The 23,231-nt window shown below is 39.8% G+C and overlaps 1 protein-coding gene across 1 annotated transcript in view; it reads left to right on the top strand.

Annotated features, from left to right (window-relative positions):
- The window catches only part of ZNF407 (zinc finger protein 407), a 433,444-nt gene that overhangs the window by 18,341 nt on the left and 391,872 nt on the right, over positions 1-23,231 (top strand). Inside the window, exons 2-3 of the mRNA XM_034996028.1 lie at positions 4,356-9,104; positions 14,440-14,554. Coding sequence (XP_034851919.1) covers positions 4,415-9,104; positions 14,440-14,554 — 4,805 coding nt within the window. The 5' untranslated portion in view covers positions 4,356-4,414. The remainder of the gene's footprint in view (positions 1-4,355; positions 9,105-14,439; positions 14,555-23,231) is intronic.

Raw genomic sequence — 23,231 nt, 5'->3', positions numbered from 1 at the left:
AATCCCCTGCCAGTGTCCACAGTGAAGGTAGTGTGGTAGTGTGTCGTAGGAGTGCTGGAAGGGGGAGACATGGTTGGACTCCTCATGGAAAGGAAGAGAATTCACACCATTTTAGGAAAAACATTAAAAAATGTCAAACATAAGTTATGGGCATTTTCAAACATGTACATACACAGATATATACAAACGTTGGTAGGATAATATATTGGATTTCCATGTAAATGTCCCTCAGCATTAATCATTTTCAGCACATGGCCTTCACTGTGCCCCTCTGCTGGACTGTTCTGAAGTGTTATCTCAGACATATTTCATTTTACCTATGAATACTTGGGGAAGAGACATTTCTTACACCACAATGAGGTATTTGTTTATTTTAGTACCTTATATGTGCTTGGAATTGTTCTAGGCTCTTTGGATGTAAGGGTGGATAAAATAAACCATGCTCTTTCTAGTATGGGGAGACAGAATAAACCAGACATACAGATAACCAGAACAGGAAAAAAACCGGATTTTATCAAAATTTAAAACTCTTGCTTATCGAAAGACATTAATAAAGTGAAAAGGGAGAAAATACTTGTGAAACCTATATCTGACACGTGATTTATATTCAGAACACATAAGCACCTCCCCCGGCTCAATAATAAAATAGACAGCCTGTGTAAGAAGTGGGCAGAAGGCTAGCAAACATTTCATAAAGCACATAGCACACTATTCGGCACCATCAGTAGTCATCAGGGAAGTGCAGATTAGAGCCATACACACCTACCGGAATGACTGAAAGTGAAAAGACTGACAGCATCCAGTATTTGTGCGAATGTGTGGATCAGTCAAAATGCGCGACGTTGCTGGTGGCTGTGTAAGAAAATCAGGCAGACAGCTTCTCACAAGATTAGCATACACATCTGTCCCTGTAATCCAGCCTTACTACCCTTAGGTATTTACACAGAAGGAGTGCACATATATGTTCATAGAAAGACTTGTTTGAGAATATGCGTAGCAGCTTTATCGTATTAGCCAAAGAAGGGGAAACAGCTCAGGTGTCCATCCACGGAATTGTGGTGTACCTGTATGACAGAACTCTGCTCTCGCTGAAGTGGGACGCGTGCACTGTTAATACATGCAGCAGAAACATTGCATTGAGCAAAGGAGGGCAGACCCTCCTTCCCCGCAAGAGGCCTGTTGTCTCATTCCATTTATATGAACTTCAGGGACAGGCGAGACTAATTCATTGCAGAAGAGGACTGGGCAGTGGTTGCCTCAGGGAGGGGGAGTTACCCAGGAGTGAGTGTGAGGGGTAGGAGACAATTTTGGGGGAAGATGGAGTGGAGTGATCTCTGTCTTGATAGGGCACCCATGAGGGACCCCTTGCAGGTCTCCAGGCTTCTCCTCTCTCGGACTCTGCCCTACAGATTCTAGCTGCCCCTCCACTCTGTTGGGAGACCCCTGGGCTCTGTCTGGGATCTCGTTGCTGTGCTGTGGCCTGGGTCCTTTCTCCAGGCTGTAAGCTGGGACTCCTCTTGTTTGCATCTCATCTCTGATCACTGTCCTTTAGTTTCTGATGTCCAGAGTGTTATGCTGTTGTTTCATAGATTTTGTCTGTTTTTTTTCTTTTTTAGTTGTTTCATGCATGAGAGTAAATCCAGTCCCTGTGACTCTTCTTCAAGTAGATGTTCTGGACTGGGCACTATTTCTTTTAAAAAAAATTGTCCTACCCTTTATAATGTAAGGCAGAGGTTTTGTGTTTGTTCTTTGCTGTAATTCCAGTATCTACAACCAAGAGTACTTGGCGTGTAGTAGGTACTCCGTGATGTTTATGGAACAGATGGACGATTCATCCCCCCTCCCCCCCTTTACTCTTTAATTACAAATGTTGAATAGCAGAACCAGTCCTTTATTTAAAGGAGCATTTTCTAAAGGGTGTTAGAACTGGTCTTTTGATTCTTTATAAATAATGAGTTCTGTAATGAAATTGGTTTGGGAAATGCTTGTGTGCTGAGACATCCTATGGTAAAGAAACTGTGGTTCAAGCCAGAGTTTCCTAAACTTATTTGACCAGGGGTTTGTTTTTCCTGCCCAAACATCTATTAACCTCTTACTTAATTTATATTTTCTGGATCACATCCTGAGAAATGGTAAACATCTTGTAAGTGTAATGAAACTATGTACATTTATCTTTTTCACTCTTTTACAAGAATGGTACAGTCTGTTCTTGTAACACAGTAACAAATACAAGATGTTTTTGTGTTGTAGGTTATATTCGACAATTTATATGTTTTTAAGCAGCTTTATTGAGATATTCACATACCATACACATTATCCATTTGAACTACAATTTAATGGATTTAAGTATATTCACGGACATGTGCAACCATCACCACAGTAAATTTTAGAACATGTTCATCACCTCAGAAAGAAACCCTGTGTTCTTTAGCTCCCCCCCCCCCCAGACTTGCTCCCCTCCCCCAGCCCTGAGGAACCACTGGCCTATTTTCTATAGCTATAGATGTTCCTATTCTGGACATTTCCTGTGAAAGCAATCCTATGCTATGTGGTCTTTAGTAACTGGCTTCTTTCACTTAGCATTTCCAAGGTTCACGCATACTGTGGCATATGGCAGCACCATTCCTTTATGCGGCCGAGTATTCCATCGTGTGGATATGGACGTACCTCATTTTGTTTTTCCATTAATCTGTTGATAAACATTGGGGTTGTTTCCACCCCCTGGCTATTATGACTAATACTGCTGTAAACATTTGTATACAGGTTTTCTCAAGGACAAATGTTTTCACTTCTCTTGGGTGTATACCTGGGAGTGGGACTGATGGGCTGTATGGTAGCTCCATGCTTAGTCATTTGAGGAACTGCCACTCTTTCCCAAGTGGCATCACTGTTCTACATCCCCACTAGCCTTTGTGTGATTGTTCTGATGTCTCTACATCCTCAGCAACACTCGTTACGTCTGACGTTTTGATTCTAGCCATCCTAATGAGTATGAAATGGTATTGCATTATGGTTTTGGTTTGCATTTCTCTAATGACTACGGATAGAGTATGTTTTCATGTGCTTTTTGGCTGTTTGTGTATCTTCTTTGGAGAAATATATACAGAACCCCTTTTGCTCATTTAGAAATTGGTTCATCTTTTTCTCATTGAGTTGTCAGAGTTCTCTATATGTTCTAGATTAAGTCCTGTGTCAGGTATATGATTTGCAAAAAGTTTTCCCCACTTTGTGGGTTGTTTTTTTACTTTGTTATTTGAAATTTTTAATTTTGATAAAGCCCAGTTTATCCACTTTTTATTTTGTTGCTCATGCTTTTGGTATCACATAAATACATTTTGTTCCCCACTGTTAGCAGAGTCAGAATAATAGCCTTTATTGGATTTGTCGTCGTTATGAAAAAAGTAGTTAAAATAGTTAAAAATAGTTATCATTAGCTTTGAGGCCATAATTGATGGTTTTGTATTCACATCAAATCCAATGGCATTTGGCTAAAAATTCCAATCCTGGTGTAATGTAAATGGAAAAATGATATGTTTTAATTGAATTAAATAGCATAATGAAAAATAAAATCAATATTATTGATTTTAAAGCATTTTATTCAGTGAAATTCTTTTCTCCTCCCAAAATTTGCTTCATTAATCCTGCTCTCCTGCTGACGTTTCCGTTTGTCATTAACCGTCAGATGGTACAGAATGGCTGTTAGATGAGGAAACCGGTGATTGACAGTGGGAATAGGAGGGGCTTTTCATTGGCAGGAGAGTTTGAGCAGGAATAGTGATGTGCGATGAGAATGTGCATGTTGTTAATTAGGGTATATTTAGAAAAATCATGCTAAGGCTCGTTGCTGCAGGGGAAAAGAATGAAGCAGTTGTTTTTAAGTTTCACACTGGGGTTTAGACTTCGGTTGGGAGACTGCAGAGGGGAAGGCCCGACTTCCTGGCTTGCATCACAGCAGTTTTGTTTAATCTGTTTTACAGATGGGGGTTTCACTGAAATGAAATTTGAAAAGATGGCTTCTCTGTTTAAAAAAAAAAATAGTAAGCTGAAATGTAGTAGTAAAGAGAATTGACTCATGGGAGTTTTTTTGCAAGCTTGGTTGGGAGCACTGCTTCCATCAGAGATGCCGTAGTGTTGCTTCCTGAGTCAGCAGCGTGGTGATGCTATTCCCCAGATCTGACTTCGTCCTTTTCATAAGGACTTCACACGTGCCACTGAGTACATCTCAAGATAAAGGAAATCTTGAGGCTATGAAATTTTTTTCATTTAGTGTGTCACTTTATGTTGACTTTTAGACGAAATATGTGTGTGTGTTCTCTACATTCAGAGGTTTAACAACGCGTTTATTTGCTGCACAGGTTATGAGTGCCAAGTGAGCTGCCCTGACGCAAGAAGCATCATCAGCACGTTGTTCACGATGGATGCTGAGAAGAAGCCAGAGAATGATGAGGATGAAAACAGAAACAAAGAAGCAAAAGACTCGAGAAATTCTTCAAGTGATGATGCAGATTGTGGGCCCGTATTTGATGTGATAGCAAATTCTTCAGAGAATTGCACCAGCAAAAGAGGTTTTTCAGAATCCTCACACTTTGGCGGTGTCACCGTGGTGGAAGACGGGAACAAACATGCTTCCAAACGCATGAAATTATCAGCCGAGGCAGAGCACCTAAAGTCTGAAGAGCAGGGCGTTCCCGGGCTAGAAACTTCTGAGAGCCCAGTCCCAGAAGTGCATATCCCGTTAGGTGAGACAGCGAAGGAGACCCTCCTGAGGGAACGCCCAGATGGAGGCACTTGTCTTCCCACTACCTTCTCCCCTCCTTGCAGTTTTCGCACTGTTGATGCTGTTTCTCTGAAAGCAGACCCTGAAAAACAGTCTGCTCAGGAAGTGGTTTCCCTTGACCCGGAAGGAGAATCTCCTTTCCCCCTGAAAGAGATCAGTGTTAGTTGTACCATGGGAAACGTGGAGACGGCTCTCAAGTGCAACGTCTGTGGTCATTTGTTTTCTTCCTGCGCGGATCTGGAGAAGCACTCTGAGTGCCACACGCAGCCGTCTGAGGAGCACGCGTGCTGTCCCTGCGGCCACACGGCAGAGAGCGGCGCGGCGCCGCATGTGCGCATCAGGCAGGCACATGGGCCGCCCCAGGTCTTTTCTTGCGATCTCTGCGGCTTTCAGTGTGTGGAAGAAAACCTGCTGAATGCACATTATCTTGGCAAAACGCACCTCCGGCGTCAGAATCTTGCTGCTCGTGGAGGATTTGTACAGATCTTAACAAAACAGCCCTTTCCTAAGAACCCATGTACCATGGGCGCAAAAAATGTTCGCGTAAAACCAAGAGCTTCTAAACCAGTAGCAAAGACTGGTGATTCAAAAGGATTACGAAATGTTGGAAGCAAATTTAAAGATTTCCGAGGCAGCGTTTCTAAGCAGGGTGGAAGCAGCTGTGAGCTGCTTGTTGAAATGATGCCGTCTAGGAACACCTCATCAGAAAAAGTAGAGATTGTTGAAGAAAACGTAACTTCCCTTGCTATAGCTCGAAATCCTGAAAACCAGAGTAAAAGTAAAAAGTTAGGAGCATTGGTAAGCTCCGAGGGTCTCTTTGATAAATTAGAATCTACCAAAAATACCCTACAGGCAGCACCCAGTGTCAGTGCAAGCTCGAGACCAAGACCCGAGCGAAACGTCCTCACGCTGGGCAGTAGCTTCCGACGGCGAACTGGCACGTTTACTTTAAAAGGCCAGGCCAAGAAAAGGTTTAATCTTTTAGGAATTAGTAAAAGAGGAGCTAATGACACCCAGAGGATGTATATGAAACACTTTAGAACCCAGGTGAAGACACGTGAGGCACAGTCTGTGGCCAATCATGTAGAAACGAGCGGCGGTGTCCACAGTCTGTGTGTGACTTCCTCGGAAACCCCGGACCTGACGCAGGACAAAAGAAGCTGCCGTGTTGTGTGCTCCTTTCACTCTGCGACCGTGAGGCCAGCTACTGATCATCAGATGTGTGCTGGTCCAGACTGTGGTCACGTGGCAACAAATAGGACAGACGTGGAGAGCCACGGGGAGAGGGGCCCCATTGGAGAGGTGAAGCTTTGCTGTCAGGCGTGTGGCTTTTCCAGCACGTCGAGGGGGGACTCAGACAAGCATTTGCACGACCACCAGCATCTGCACACTGCCGCTGGCCTTACCTGTCAGTGCTGTTCATTTATTTCTGAGAATGAACTAAATCTTAGAGACCACATGAAAGAAAAGCACAATATGGGTTTTCTTTGCGCTCCTTGCAATCTGTTCTTCCTGTCTGAGAAAGACATGGAAGAACACACAACAACCGAGAAGCATATTCGTTTATTGGTTCAACCAAAGACTTCCCAGTCATTTAACAGTGATTTGGCTTTACAAACTTTACCCTTAAGTACTTTAGAATCAGAAAATATAAAAGATCCTATGAGTGAGTCAGGTAAAGCAGCTCAGGAAGAACCTGCTAAGTCCAGGGTAAGCCATGGGCATGAAGTGAGGCATTCAAGCAAGCCTCAGTTTCAGTGTAAGAAGTGTTTTTATAAAACGCGGTCTTCCACTGTTCTCACAAGACACATCAAGCTCCGGCACGGCCAGGACTATCACTTTCTTTGTAAAGCGTGTAATCTTTACTCGCTGAGCAAGGAAGGAATGGAGAAGCACATTAAGAGAAGCAAGCATCTTGAAAATGCCAAGAAAAACAACATCGGCTTAAGTTTTGAAGAATGTATTGAAAGGGTGTGTATAGGTGCAAATGACAAAAAAGAAGAGTTTCACATTTCTGGAAGTGGAAGGATCGAAGGCCACGTAGAAGGTGTGCAGCTGCAGGAGCATTCCTGTCTTGAAAAGAGCCTGCTGACTACCAAGGAAGCGCCACAGCCTGGTGTAACCACCAAAGAGGGTGAAGTAGCTTTGACCGCTACTCCAAAGAGAGGGAGACCCAAAGGTAACGTCTCGCGGACATGCTCTCATTGTGGTCTCTTGGCCTCTAGTATTACCAACCTGACCGTTCACATTCGACGAAAACACAGTCACCAGTATAGTTATTTATGCAAAGTGTGTAAGTATTATACCGTAACAAAGGGAGATATGGAGCGTCATTGTGCCACTAAGAAACATAAAGGACGTGTGGAAATAGAAGCAAATGGCAAGCAGAGTTCAGATATCATTGTTGGCCCCGAAGGGGGCAACCTTGAAGCCTGTAGAAAGACTGCCACCTCAGCAGGTTCAGATGAACTTGCTAACAGGTCAGCAGAATCAGATACCTCCTCTTCAGAAAAGCCAGTGGCAGAGCATGGAAATCCAACTGAAGTTGAAATTGAAAATGTATTTCATTCTACAGATGGGGAAGTCAACAGTCAGCTTACTGATAAAAAGGAACAAATGTCTCTAGAGCCAGAGGACCCTCTCCAGCAGGTGGATGCATGCTCTCAGAGAGATGTTACGGGTACGAGTGATAACAAGTGTGTACACTGTGAGTTTAACGCTCACTCTTCTGCTTCTCTAGAACTGCACATAAAACGGAAACATACAAAAGAATTTGCTTTTTATTGCATGGCCTGCGATTACTATGCTGTGACTCGTCGAGAGATGACTAGGCATGCAGCCACAGAAAAACACAAGTTGAAAAGGCAGTGTTACCTGACCTCTTCTGACGTAGAAGCAAATTCTGCGGACGTGTCCAAAAATATCATTATCCCTGAAGAGCAGCACCAACACAATTCTGAAGAATATCAAATATTATCAGACCAGCCATCTGAAGAAATTCTGAAATCTAAAAGTACTGCTGATTGTTGTGTTTTGGATGAGGATGCTAATCTAGACGTGTCTAAGGTCCTCCGTGCTCCCACCTCTGTAGAGATTGAGACTGAAGAAGAATCTAATCTCAGTGAAGATCATTCCTTTTGTGAAACTTTCCAACAGCCCTTGGCCAAGGATAAAGCTCTGAAACCTGAGGAGATGGTGTCCCTTAATATTTCCTCCAATTGTGGCTCCCCAGGCAGATTTCAGAATTCAGGAAGCTCAGCTTTGGATTATGAGGCAGTAGAGAGAGCCCACAGTACGTTGAATGACCGTGGCGACGCGAGCATGCTCAGTGAGAGCGATGTTGGCCAGGCAGGGGAGAATGCAGGTAAAGCCCTTAGCAAACATGGATGTCCTGGAGGTCTTGGGGGAGGGCATCTGGCTGACGGCACTGTCCCTGATGTGATGACAAGGACAAGGCAGGAGCTAAACCTGGAGAGTGGTGGTCAGAACGAAGTTGGGAGTGTGCCGGGTTCAGAGGATTTGAAAGATATCCAAGAAGATGCTGTTCTGGAGAACAAGGAAATTCTGATGAATTCCCAACATGAAACGAAAATTATTTTGGAAGAGGATGGTCCAGCTTCTGATAGCACAGTTGAAAGTAATGATGTTTATGAGACTATAATCAGTATTGATGACAAAGGACAGGCCATGTACAGTTTTGGCCGGTTTGATTCTTCCATAATAAGGATAAAGAACCCTGACGATGGAGAATTGTTAGACCCGTCCGAAGAGGGTCTGGTAACAACAGGCGTAAGGATTAGTGAGTTGCCCTTAAAAGACTGTGCTCAAGGTGTGAAAAAGAAGAAATCTGAAGGTAGTTCCTTCGGTGAATCCACACGAATTCGTTGCGATGACTGTGGCTTCTTAGCAGATGGTTTGAGTGGACTGAATGTTCACATAGCCATGAAACATCCTACAAAAGAGAAACACTTTCATTGTTTACTGTGTGGAAAATCATTCTACACAGAGAGCAACCTCCATCAGCATTTGGCCAGTGCTGGTCATATGAGAAATGAACAGGCCAGTGTAGAGGAGCTTCCGGAGGGAGGGGCCACCTTTAAATGTGTCAAATGTACGGAGCCCTTTGATTCAGAACAGAATTTATTTCTACATATTAAAGGGCAGCATGAAGAGCTGCTGCGGGAGGTGAACAAGTACATAGTGGAAGACACTGAGCAAATCAACCGCGAGAGAGAAGAAAATCAGGGAAACGTTTGCAAGTATTGTGGGAAGATGTGTCGGAGTAGCAATTCGATGGCATTTCTAGCACATATTCGCACTCATACAGGTATGTACCCTTCCGCAAACCTGTGTTGACATATACAGTGCAAACGAAAGATAAAGTTGGGATGTTTGTTCCCATCCAGATATGGAGTCCATGCTGCCTTTGGTTGTTGTCCTTCCGCCTGGCTCACGTGACCCTGCTGGGTGGCATTCTGGACATCTGCCCTAAGTCAGTGTGGACATGTAACATTTCCAAAGTTAATTAAGCCTTAGTGATTCCAAGGCAGGTTATTTGACAAATTTCCTTTCATTTTATCAAAAAGCCTTGCCCCCCTGATGCCTTTGTTAGTTAGAGTCCTGTTTCTTAACAGCTTTTCAGTTGCTTCTGAGTCCTAATTGTTTGGTTTTCCAAGGTAGCTATTAAGGGGCACGGTGGGTTTCAGAGGACATATTAAATGGCTTTTGAGGAATGAAATTATAAAAATTTTCTTAGAATTTTAGGGATTTAAAATTATTCATTGCCAGATGGTTTATATTGAAAAGCGTAACTCCCAGGCAACAAGATTCTACTTTCAAGGATCAGAATTAGTGAACACTTTTCAAAGTTAGTATGTCCTGGGGGTTTGGTTTTCATGAAGGCAGTGCCTCATTTAGTTTCTGTGCTCTGTCAAATGTAGTGTTCCATTTTAATGTTTAATTTGGGGTGGAAATTTTTTTTAAACTTTTTTTTTTTGTGGAAAATGCATAAGCCACTGTTCTAAATTTATGTAAAAATTCACTGCACTGTTTCTATAAACCTGCCATACATTCTTTATTTTAAATAGACAGCTTTTCTAAATCATTGTGCTCTGCTTAGACAAGTTCTGTCTCCATGGTTGAATTTATGAGTGGATTTGAATAATAAATTCACATTTCAATGAACATATTTTCATTAAAACTGTAAGGTTTATTTTACTGTACTTTTAAATAATGGCTTATTATTAAAGCTATACTTTAAATTCATGCAGTTTTTGAAACTTAGTGCATGGTTACAAGGAGGAAGACAAAAGAGTATGAAACATTACTAGTTTAGGGAGATTAAAGATAGATAAAAGTTTTTCATTGAAGAAAGTAAGAGGGCAACCTGCATAAGATTAATCAAGGTAAATACAGACATTGTACTGTTGGTCCCAATTCTTCATGCAGTGGCGCTGTTGTTGGGGAATAAATGCAAATACTGATTTCTTGGCGTTATTTATACCTCTGTTAGTACTGTGCTCACTTTATGGAGTGATCTGGCTTTTAGAAATCAGGCTTGTTCACATGTGTAGAAGGTATGTACTTTTTTAACATGCCCTCTAAAGGCAGATAAAAACTGAATAAAACTAAGAGGAAGATGCTAATGGACCTCTTTTTAGAATTCTTTATGCAACTGTCTGGTCAAGACATGTTGCTTATAATTGATGTGTCCATTACTTGAATTCTCTTGTAATTATAGTCAATAAGTCTTGTAAATGTGTTAAAGCTCACTAAAAGCATACAAATTCAAGAACAGAGTAAGGCTAATAATTTAAAATAATCAATGTAGGCATTTCAGCACTTAATTTCCCTTGTGTGTTGATAGCTGATCATTCTTAATCCATTAAGATTTATTTAGTCGTTTACAATGCAAAATAGGTTTGCACTGGTCACTTGTGCCATTTGAAAACGTCTACTAGGTTAAGTGCAGAATGTAGTCCATTAGTCTTCCTTGACTATATGTATTAATTGCATTTAAAATCAAGTTAATGTGGATGTGAAAGTGAGGTAACTATCAATATGTGACAAAGTAACCCTACTTATATAAGTTACATCATTGATTGTAACATTTAGTAAAAGTTAGCATACTTTTTAATATCTTCTGTTGGGCTTATCAGCAAGTACATTTTTATTGTGTTCCGAAGCACCACAAAGAGCCCCGCTCCTCCGGACACAATACTAGTCTGCCATTTCAGTTTTCAAGCCACTTTTTGGGGGATGTTGTCTCCCAGTTTTGATCCAGGGTTGTTTTGTTTTTGTTTTTGTTTTTTTTCTTTTTTCCTTGGGCATCTTCAAATGAATTGCTTTTCTGATACTTTGCTTATGTCCATGAAGTAGTAATGCAGAGACTGTTATTAATGGTTAACTGGAAAAGGACTTACTCTTCCAATCCCTGTTTTCATATTTTGTGATTTACTGTATATTTTATGTCACCTTTTCTTCCCATCCTCAGCACGATAAAAGCGGCACTCTAAGAAATAAATGAGTTTTGGTTTTCAAGAATTGTAGGAAAAAAGCACCGCGGAGTTTTCCTGTGCCTTGGCTTGTGTGAAGTCATTAGCATGCGCAGAAAGGGCAGTGTTGCCTCTCCCCTTATATCAGGGGTGCGGAATCAGCTGTTCATTTTCCCTCCTGCATATTCTGTCGGCTAGAGCTTTCCTTTCCTAAGACATGGCTAGTGGATGTCATTAGACTAGAAGACTGTCAGAAGCCCTTCATTGGATGCTCTGAGCGCATGGGGTCACTTGTGCTCTCTGGAAATGTTCACAAGCAGGGAGATAGGGAGTTGTGTGACTTCACTGAAAAAGTCTCCTGTGAGGGCTGGTAGTGTTTAACTTAATACGCATCTGACAGTTTAGAAGCTGAATCCACTTGAGAAGAGAGGGTGAGGAGAGTTGGTCCGTTGATTCCAAGCCTAGGGAGGGCCTGGGCTCTGCTCTGTTCACTCTTCATCCCCACGCCCCACACAGAGTGGGCTCAAGGTGTTACTTAGTGAATGAATGAGTGAAGGACAGAATGAAATGGTCAGCGGTTAGGGAGGGTTGTAGCATCGAGGCTGTTGTGGAGAAGCATTAGGTGATGGGTTCTATACACTCTTTAAGACCTACAGTTTGAAGGTCATTTTTCTTAATGTTCACCTCACAACCATGTATGCATAGCAATTAGCCATGAATGATGGTGAGGAATGGCTGTTGTAGGTCTGACTGAAGACTTAGTTTTAAAAATCTTTGGAATTCTTTTGGTAAAATTGTAAGGTGCCGGAAAGCCTAGAGAGTGGTTTTGGTTTTTTCCCTTTCAAAAAACCTCGGAGGCCAGATTAAAAGAAGAAAACCTACTGTGGATAATGCTGTACCCAGGAATGAAACTATTTAAAATAATATTGACAGTTTATAATAATCACGATACACTTGCAAGGAAGATAAATTTAGAAATACGTGGCTTTACAAATTTTGCCTTATAAACAGTATGCCTGGATTCATTTTGGGATGTGCCTAGCAGGCTTAAAACTGGAAACATTATTAGAAAAAAGAGGACCTTTTTTTTTTTTTTTTTTTCCCCTTATGCAGGAAAGTATTATCTCCACTTCCTGGAATTTTTATGGCACAGAAAGGAGATGTTAACACAGTCTGTTCTGAATATCTGATGTGAAAAATAGTCAGGACCTCCTGATTTCTGTGCGAAAGCAGTCAACAGAATAACTCATTTATGTGTTGTCAACACGCTAGCAGACTAGCAGTGAGGAACTAGAACTTTCCACTGAGGAGCCACGTGGAGTAACGTGAAAGGTCTGCACCCAGGCCGTGGCATCTGCGCTCACACACGAGGGACTCAGCTCAGTGGCAGTGTAGGGGGACCCTGACGAAAACCTACATCCACAGGAGATTTGAGATGCTTTCACCAAGACTGTAATGCAAATGTTGACGGCTTTATTTTCTTTAGAGTCCTGATGTTATTGTTAATTAATAATTTCCTAATTGCCTTATTACCTTTAATGCATTTCAATTTAAAGTGCAGGTAAATTGGTTCTCTCACTCTTTTGTTTTCTATGTCCCTTTATAGAATTCTTTGTCGAGATGAAGTGTTTCCAGGTAGTGATAGGCTTAGTTTTATCAGAATCATTTAAATAAACTGTAGTTTCTAATGTGATTGATAGAATGTGATTGCTGTAAGCTGCAGTCTCAACCTGCTTTTGACATTTAAACATATAAAGCTGACTAGATATAACCATTCAGGTGCTAAATGTATTTTACATCTACTTCTAACAGTAGAAATGGAAGTATTAAGAGATCTGGCTTCATTGTCATTGAACTGTGAAATATTCAACCTTGTCTGCCTGTGCTTAGTACTGTTGACTTTTTTATTTCTGTTAGAAGATTAAAATTAAATGCTTCACTTTTTTGGTCAGCTTTTGGGAATTAAATTGAAATTTAGGACTCTAAAATTTTTTACTGAGTGCTTCAATTTCAACAAAGTATTCTTGGAGGATTATTTTTTTCAAGGACACTGCACAAAGGTTCATTGATCAAATATGATTTATTGCAATTTTTTTATTTGAGCTCTTTTTTGTATATTTATTGAAGTTCACATATATCATATTCTGTCTAACTATATTAGAAGAGGTATTTCACCAAATAGGTACTAAACATGGTACGAAAGATCTGGAAACATATTGTAGTGATTTTAGACTGTGATTTTTATGATTTTGATTTATTTGAGGATTTAGTGGTTAGAAAATTGAAAAATGGTATAATATACATGTTGCACTTAAAGGAATGTTGCTTCTCATTAATGTGGGTACTGATTACCTGCTAGTAACTGTGTTCCAGTTACAATCTATCTATTCCTGACACTAGGTTTGTTGATGCTGAAGTTATTTTGTTTTCTCATATTTGAGTATAGTTTAATCTTTGTGAAATTTAAAAAAAAATTGTGGTACTGTGCTTTTTATGTTGAAATATTTGTTCTTGAAATCAATAAATAAAATGTCAGTACTGGTTTGCAGAATCATCACAGATTTTTGACTATAAAATGATCATAAAAGCAAATAACTTATCCATTGTATATTCTTACATTGTGTGCTATTAAAATAGTAACGTAGTGAATCATTTGGGATAAATGTCAGAAAAAAAATCTGAAATGCCTTTCTTAATGTGAGTAAATTCAAAGCTGCAGAAATATGAGGAAGGGAGCTGGCCACTGAGAAATTTATTTGATGATAAATGTACTTTATAAAATATCAGCTACTCTGTATGCATTTGTTTTTATAATGCTCCATTTTACATGTTGAATGACTTTAAAAGATATTTTTGCAAATTGTTAGAAAATATTTAAAATTATTTAGTTCATCTTACCTACTTAGTACTGCTCAACTGTATCACTTTTGACTTTAAATCTTAGAAATGTTACTGCAAGTTAGGAACACTCACTGAAACAAAGTCTTCTTTGGCGGAATAATTATGGAATGCAGGTCTATTCAAGTTAGAAAGGAATGCAGGTATTCCATTTTGGGGCCAGAAATTTCTAAACAGATGAAAAGTATGATTTAAGATCTAGGCCTCTTTTTAAACTATCAGTAATGTATTATTCAAATTCAAATCATATTTTATGTTAAATTTACTTAGGATCAAAACCATTCAAGTGCAAGATATGCCATTTTGCAACAGCTCAGCTTGGCGATGCCAGAAACCATGTCAAAAGGCACCTTGGGATGAGGGAATACAAGTGTCACGTCTGTGGGTGAGTAAATTGAAACCGTCTCTACTGTGGTGAACCAGGAAGCACATGCACGATAGCCATTGTTTCAGAATTCAAAACTGATACGAGTAAGAGTGGCTAAAATTATGCATGCGTATCCTCCTTTCCATTGTTATGGTAAATTCCTTAAATACAGTTATGACATTCTTCTCCCACTTCTAATCCTCTACTGAAGATGAGCAATTTTATGGGCTACAAGGTCAATTTGAACCTGTAATCTGTAAATTGACTAAATTATAGGATGTTCATTCACATTGCCAGAGAGAACTGTAAATTCCATTTAAAGACATTTAAAAAAAATATATAATACAGCTTTAGGAGTATATAAGTGTGGTTTTTTTTTTTTTTTTTTTCTTTTCCTATAGTGCTTTAATTTTAATCGTATTAATGGCTCTTTGGATAGACTGGACATACTCCATAAGGAGAAAGGCAGAAAAAGATTTAATTTCAGATGGCTGGTTACTGATTGTTACAGAGATGAAGCTTAAACAAACAGTGTATAATGTATGTTTTTGTGTAACTTTATTTCAAAACTTGCTGTTTTCCATTTTTAGTTAACGGCTCTTCCTCTAAAGAACCATTCTTGGTGTTAAACTGTCACTCAGATGTGTTGCATTTAATAGGAAGCCCTGAGATGCCTTAATGCACAACTAATTAATTTAGCAGAAATGTTTAAAAGGTTTTAAAATGCCATGACATCTATGGTATATCACAGGACATTCAAAGCTGGATTTTAATACCCTACCTCTGATTAAAAATATATTTTAATGCTATTAATCTAGAGAAGTTAGCGCGTAAGTGCATCATATGAAAACACTTTCTGTGAAACCTGAGAAACCTGCAGTTCTTATGGCTGATTCCCTAAGTACTGCAGGTTCAATTCAGTTATGCAATGTGCACACGTTATGGTAGGTTTCCTTTTTTAGGGGAAGATTCTTCTGGTTGGTACTACCGAGTAAAATATCTTGTAAGTCAAAAACAGTTTCTGTCTTTTGTTGGACAGTACATTTTATTCCAGGATGTCGTTGCATTTTTTGACCCTTAAGATAGTTTAAGAAGTAACTTTGCAAGCAGTTTTATTAACCATGGTCTGTGATTTATTCATTGGCAGAATTGATGGTTCAGTGACTTGCAGCTAAAGTAAATGAAGATGAACCTTTGCCCTAAAGCCCCCTGAAGATCAGCGGGAGAATGAGTTTTGTTGCTACTGATTTTAGCTGCGAGGGTCGAGTGCCAAATGGTTCATTTTAATTGCTCTAGGCCTTGGAATTTTAAAAGATACCTCATTTATTGTTTTTTACCATATGAGTTATAGGAAAGAGGAAGGGCCTGACTCCAGCGGACATTTGCTGTTAGGGGGCAATCAGCAGTTTCTTCCTCATTTCTTCAAAATAATTAAGCAGCTTTTGCATGCTCTATTATTAGAAATCTAATTCCATCCATCCATCCATTTTTTTTTTAATTAGGGTTACTAAGTCTGGGGAAGGGGAAGAAGAAACTTTATCAGAGAACAGTTTCTGGCATAGGTGGAGTCAAAAACAACACATGATGGATTGGCTTTGATTGTCCAATTTAAATAGCGCACACTTTGCCTAGCTCACCGCTTACCACACACCACTGAAGTGTCACACCAGTGGTTTACATATTTGGTTCCCAAGATAAAGAATTATAAATACAGAGAGATATATTGAGTTTCATACTGCTGTCCTAGAGGTCTGCGTGTGTCTGTGCACAGAGAGAAAGCAATCTAGATTTCAAAATTGTATCTTTTAGCATTATGGTAGTCATTGAATTTTACCTGACTTTGAAATAATAGTTCTCTTGATTTTTTTAAGTGGAATTTGATTTAAAAGTGATGTAACGATAATTTGCATAGGGTAGATATTTTCACAGTGATGCTAAAAGTTCTGAAGGATTGCAGTAAATCGAAGAAGGCCTTTTGGTCTCTGGAGTTGAAACAGAACAGTAATGAGTTAGAACCCTTTAATGGTAAAGAACAAATTTCATAGGGCATCTGTATTTCGTGTGTTTTGAAGGGATAGGGCAACATGTAGGTTAAAAGCTAAAGTGAGAAACATAGAAGAAAGCAAGAATTGGCTATCAGGTTCGTGGCGGTACAGAGCGTTGGTACGTTAACATTAGTGACAATGTCAATTCATTATCATTGATGGCTAAATAATCCTAGAAATGCTCAGTGGACCTATTAGTTCCTGAGCATAAGCAGCTCATGCTGCGTTTCTTCATTAGCTTTCATCACTATAAATTTTACCTTTTAAAAAAATCATGCTTTAAAAGGTGACGTGATCTTTCAGGAACATTAACTCTATAATTTTGTCACAAACAGAAGGTCCTGCACTGTGTTTTTCTTTCTGCAGTAGTCAGTACCTTCATCTCTGCCCCTTAGGATTTTATGAATAACCTTTTCATTACTTGAGTTGCAAGAGAGAAACTGTTCTTCAAAGAGTTCTGATTGAGTAATAATGTATAGAAATAACGGAGCAGGCACATTTTAAAAATGAAATTAATGCTCACACTGTTACATTATTTTGTCTTAGTAACCTCTTGCTTTTCTTGAAAAAAACCTCATTTTATAGTGAAATTGATGAAAATGACAGTATGTTTTGTTGAATTGAGCTCAATATTAATGGTTTAGATTACTTGTAATTGACTTGTTTTTCCTATCTTTATATACGAAGGATGTAGATGCTCATCAACTATGTATCTTGAATACTTTTACTGAGGCTTAGTTTGACTTGTGCATTAGCTACTCCCTTAACAAAGACTACCTTTTAAACTTTTACTTCAGTTGTTTGGACCCACACTGATTTTCTTTTATCTTAAAATTGAGCTTAAAGATTCATTTTCTCCACTTCATCAGCAAATCCTAGCTACGGTATATCATGGATTTAAGTTAGTCTGTAAAGCATCTGAATGTGTTAGATGTCTAATTCCTGTCAGGTAGCTAGGGTTCAGAATTCAGGATTTCACTTGTGTTTACCCATGCTTTATGTGCTCATGTTGCCGTAAAAATTTCAGAAATGTGTTGCTTTGCAATTCCTGTTTTAAGAGCCTGTTATTGATAACTTCATTTAAAAAGCCTTTGATTTTACTTTCACTTTTAGGACGAGCAGTTTTTGAACAGTACAGTTTCCTAAATGTGATCTCAGGAGGAACTTTATACAATATAGGTGTATTTATAGTGAGCACTTAATGGGCAGTTCATATGAACATGTGCTGTTGGTCTGACATGGGGCGAGTGAGGTGAGAATAAGAATAATAGAAAGCATCTCGATACAGAAGTTAATAATTTTGTGGGGAACATATGCTTAAAAATAGGTTAAACACACATTTTTACTAGATTAATGTCTACTAAAAAAATAACTTGAAATTTCAGTGGCTTACAGATACCATGTTTTGTTAGATCTTTTTAAATTTAACTCTCTCTCTTTGTATATGCATACACTTAATAGTAAATGTAATACTGTCAGTAATAAATAGTAATGATGCAGTGCTGTGCCTTGGTGTACACCTTAATTAACGTGCACTTTGTTGTTGGTCTCCTGGTGTCAGGAGGTTGTTCATCTCCTGTTTGTTATCCCCATTGTACAGATGGTAAACTTGAGATTAAAAGTGTTTTTAGGGATGGACTCAAATTATGCAGTAGTGATGGTAGACCACTGTTTTCCTTCCTTTTAACTGTCCCTTTTTTTTTTTTAATTTCTCTGCTTTTTGCAATATCTGTTATTTTGCTTACTGACTTTAATTTGTACTTATTTTTTTCTCTCTAGGTTGTTTGCATCAGAATGTAATAACTGTAACTTACCTCCTTCCAGCCCCTAGCCACTTCTGTTTCCTGCTTTTAAAAAACTTGCTTGCATGGTATTTTCCTTTAACATTGTGGTATTCAGTTCGTTTTTGTATCTCTTCCTCTGTTCCACTTTTCTCATATTAGAGCGTTGTTTTAAATGATTTTGTTACTCTTTTCCATTGTTCTTTATGTGTTGATAATTTATTGCACTTGGGTGATTACAAATTGAACATGGTATAATAGAATTAGGTGCCTAGACAGATGAAGATACTGTCTTTTCATTAGGACAAGAGGGGTAAAAATTGATGAGTTTAGGTTACTGTTTTTGTTTTTCATGGCCACTTACTTAAAAAATAAAAAAAAAGAGAGTCAGTAGCAAACTAGTAAGTGGCCTGTGATCTGCATAAACCTCAGAGGTGCTAGCTGGGTGCTGCCTGCCGCTCTTCACAGGGATGCCAGGACGCCTGGTCTGGGGATTGGGTGATTTTTCTGATTGACTTCCTGTGTGTCTGGTCTTGAATCTTGTGTGTAGAGTTCAGTAGTTGCGTAGAACTTACCGAATGGGGAGAGAATAAGGGGCATTTTCTCAATCTGTCACCTCCGGGTTCATGGAAAGATTCTAGACATTTTCTATTGTGTATTAATGTGCTTATGAGCTGTTTATTCTTATTTGGTTTAAGAAACCTTAAATAGAAAGTTACTAATGCAGTGAAACTCTTTGTGTGTGTGTGTGTGTGTGTGTGTGGCGTTACCTAGTTTTTGTGCATTAGAAGGGATCTCTATGTAGATGATTATAATGTCACTTTCTGACCTTTGCAGCTTGAATAATTGTAAATCATTGCTTCATAATGTGTCAGAGAATGTCTGTACTAGGCAATTAAATGGCAGAATATAATAGACCAAATTATTGCCTGTCATGTTTTCAACAACACAGTTAGTATTTGAGTTACACTTAATCATTACGTGCATTAGCAACTTCATTGGAATCCAGCTTCAGGCTGAGCATGAAATACATTACATTATTTAAACCTCTAATGGTACAAGTCATTTATTTGTGGTGAAGTGTACAACACGCAGAGTTTCATAAAGCAAGGAACACTTGAGAGCTTAATTTATCCAAATCAAAGTCTAAATGCAGATAAACACAAGTGGCAAAAATTAGTAATTTTTATAGGCTGGAAATATTTAAAAATACATGGTTGTGGGTAATTGTAGGCAGCAGGAATAAATTAAAATCACTATTTTTAGTCTGTTCTGAGAACTAAAGCTGTGTATACCTAAATCATTAAAAGCACCCTGGAATTGCATTTTAGCTGAACAATTAATTACACCCATCATATCTACAGATGTATCCAAATAAAATAAGCATTTGGTTCGGGCTGGTTGTTTTGGCTAAAGAGTTATAGATAGAAAAAGTTTGTTTTATGCTGTGGCATGAATTATGCTTGTAACAATGTAAAATGCAGCATCTCTCAGTTTTGTAAAAAATTTAACATTCATATACTCATTATAAAGGGTATATTACATATTTTATCTATATAATATTTTAAAGCTTTCTGTTTAATGATATATTTTTGCCTTTAGTTTGAAATTTAGAAATGCCACGTAGTGATAACTGCCTCTCTTCCTGTCAGTGAGGAATACAAAATTAACATTGTTAGTTTATCCCTCTGGTGCTCAAGTCCTTGAAATACCATTTAGTGAATGAACATTGTTTTATATATTTTATATACAAATCACTTTGTAATCTGAACGTCTAAAAGATATCTTAGTTATAATATTAAAGTAAAAAGCACTCTTTCTCAGATACGATTTCTGAGGTATTTTACAGTGAACTCTTGTAAATCCAGGAGAGACTTGGGGTAAGATTAGGACAGTGGAGGAGAGACAGAAGGAGGCTGTGTCTCCTTATGGTAGGGGACTTTGCCACCACCACACCCTGTTCTCAGATTTGTAGTGGTGTTTTCTTGAATTTTTGTCATGGAAGGGTGAGGCATAGATTTATTTCAAGGCAGTATGTATGATCAACCTGTAACGAAATAGAGCACATTGTCATGTCTTGGTGTTGTAGTTGAAAACACTGGCCTAAGATCTTTTCCAGTGAAAAATTCATATCTCAGTGACTTAAAGTTATTTTTGCTTTATTTTTATTTTAAAATGGTTTTGTGGCGATTTTAAAATCCAGTTGTGGAATCTTAGGATTCTTTAGCTCTCCTGATCCATACAGTAGAATATAGGGAGGGCTGGGGGAGCCAATCTTCTGGGTTTCCTTTGCCTGTCCTATGATTTGTGTGTGTGGGGGGGGGCGGGGGCGGGGGGGGTGTTAACCTGTTTTCTCCTTCCCTCTTCCTGCTCATGTGTTTCTGAAAGTCCTTTACTTTCTGGAGGGTTTTGGTCTTTGATTTGTCTAAGACTGAGTGTAGGAGGTGTTGGAAATGTAAATAGGAGGGAAGCATAGCCCCTGATTCAGGGACTCACTTGTTTCCCGTTGGGCAATTCTTGAGAGTTTCCTCTCTGCAGACCCAGTGCCCCGCCAGTGCAGGGCCTCGCGGGCACGTGCTCCAAGGAGGACGGGCAGACGGGAAGAGGGACGCGCCGTAGGAGTCGGCGCAGGGACAGTGGTCCACGGGGAGTGCTTGGGAGCAGCAGGAAAAGCTTCCTTGAGAGGTTATGTTTGAGTTGGGTCTTAAAGGGTGAGGAGGTATTCACAAGGCTGATTTGGACCTTTTTAGTAGATGGAGCAAAAGAGCAAGAGTAGTGAAGCACAGAGTGGTGCGACATATTAGCGCTGCAGGGAATTCCTGGAGTATAAGTGGCTGGTGGGGTGAGTTGGAAGATTTTTAAAAAAATGTTGAATAAACATTTATGGAACATCACCATGTGCCAATGCACATAGTCTTTAGGGTTAAAAAGATCAAAATAATACGTGCTTCAGATGGATCGAGAAAGCTCAGGTAAAGAAAGAAATGTCCACGTCTTGCTGGACCAGTGTGGAAAGTTACATTTCATCGGGTAGCTAGCATTTGATACACAGGTGAGTGGGAGTTAGAGAGCCGGGGGCAGCCCGTTTGAGGTAGGGCTTGGGGATGTTCAACAAGGAGCGTGGTGTCTTCAGTCCCCGAGAGGACTTTAGCCCTGCCAGAGGTGAGAGTGGGAAGCAAGTAGCGTAGCCCCGGGCAGCTGGGCGAGGCAGGCCGGGCCAGGCCCCAGGCCTGTGCCCAGTGGTGGTGGTGAACGCTGGCCTTGCCCACTGCTTTCTGCCCTTCCTTGACTTGTCTGCTTTCTTCCAGTTTTCTGGACTGTGAATAGTCAGAGAAGGGAGGGGAGGACGTGGAGAGCTTGCAAGGAAGGCAGTCATTGCTGCAGAATCAAGGGGCACTGGCCAATTGGGAATTGGCCGCAAAGTGATTTCTGTGAGAATTTCAGTGTTTGTAATTTTAATTAGGGATGCTATTGTTTGTGGATAATTGTAATGAAAACAGGTTGATAGCGGTTCTGTAGAGCCTAAGACAGCATAGTTCCAAATAATAATCGTAAGGACGTACAGTTCTGTGGCCATGCTCCAGACGTCTGTGTGTAGCCGGCACATCGGGCATGGTTGTGTTTCCGTGTGCAGTTCATGAGGTTGGGCAGCGGAAGCTGGGGTGGGAAACCGTCCGTCTGAAAATACCTATGGTTTAGTAATGTGCACTCGTCTCCTACTTCGTAGTCCTTGGGTGTTTTCCTTGTTTCCAAGCCTGTGAACGGTTCAGGTGCCCATGGGCTCCGCCTCCATGTCCTGTCTCCTGCTCCCCCTGCTGCCCTCGTTCTAGCGTTTTGGCAAGAATGAGCACAAAGTCTTTGTACCTAACCCCCAGCGTGCCAAGGAACGCCAGTTCCAAGCACATCCAGTGCTACTGTCCAGACACAGGAATTTTTAGAATACTGTTTTTGTAGCGCTGTTTCCATTCAGTTATAAAGAGTGCTGTTTGCTGCTGAGGCGCTATAGGAATATATTGAGCTGGACTGGAGGGTGGTTGTTCTGAAGGACTGACAGAGTTAGTTAACATCGTAAATACACTGTTAGGTTTACGTGTGGTTCTTGAGGAGCTGGAAGGTCCTTCCTATGATACCTGCCTAAGTGTAAGCTCTTCCTTCCTAATCTATTTTCAAAGTGCTGCTGTAATGAAAGCGGCCAGAATGGTCTCGTGTTGTTAACACGTCTGGTAGCTATCATGATCCTATTAACGAATGAGCATGCATTTTTAATATTGTGGCCAGTCAGTGCTTTAAAACATAAATTTGCACTGGCCTGAACAATTGCAGTGCATTTAAATATTAGAAAGACATTTTAGTATCCCCCGCTGGAATTTGTTTCAAAAATAAGGTTTTGGAACCTGCACTGTTGTGTGGTTTGGGTCAGGGTCTTAAGTGACTTCTGGCAAGTGAAGACGAGAACCCAGGACTTCTGACTCTCGAGTTGACATTATTTCTGGTTATCCCATTGGCCTCCTTCCTGTTTAGTTTGAGTTCATCTCTTATTTTCTCTGGTTTCACTGTTTTTAGCCACCAGGTTTTCAACAAGGGAAGTAGTCCTTACATGTTTAAGCAGTAAAGTTAATTAACTGATCGATGTAGTCATTCAGTTTTTGAACCTTTTCTGAGTGCCAGCCATGTGGGAACTGTAGTTTCGAGAACTGGGTGTTGAGTCTGTCATGATTCCTTTTGAGTTTAGATGGTCACTTGTCACCGAAGGAGGTCCTTTTATAGAGAGTGATGAAGATGCACAAGGAGGTTGGCTTTCATCTTGATACGATTGTTTTCTACTTTGAGTAAGAGGATATAACAAAGGCGGTGTGTATTATATCTAGA

This window comes from Mirounga leonina, unplaced genomic scaffold (assembly GCF_011800145.1).
Source record: "Mirounga leonina isolate KUSES-001 unplaced genomic scaffold, KU_Mleo_1.0 Mir_93, whole genome shotgun sequence".
Taxonomy (NCBI): Eukaryota; Metazoa; Chordata; class Mammalia; order Carnivora; family Phocidae; genus Mirounga; species Mirounga leonina.
The sequence above is the reverse complement of the archived record's forward strand: the minus strand, read 5'-3'. Positions and strand labels throughout refer to the sequence as shown.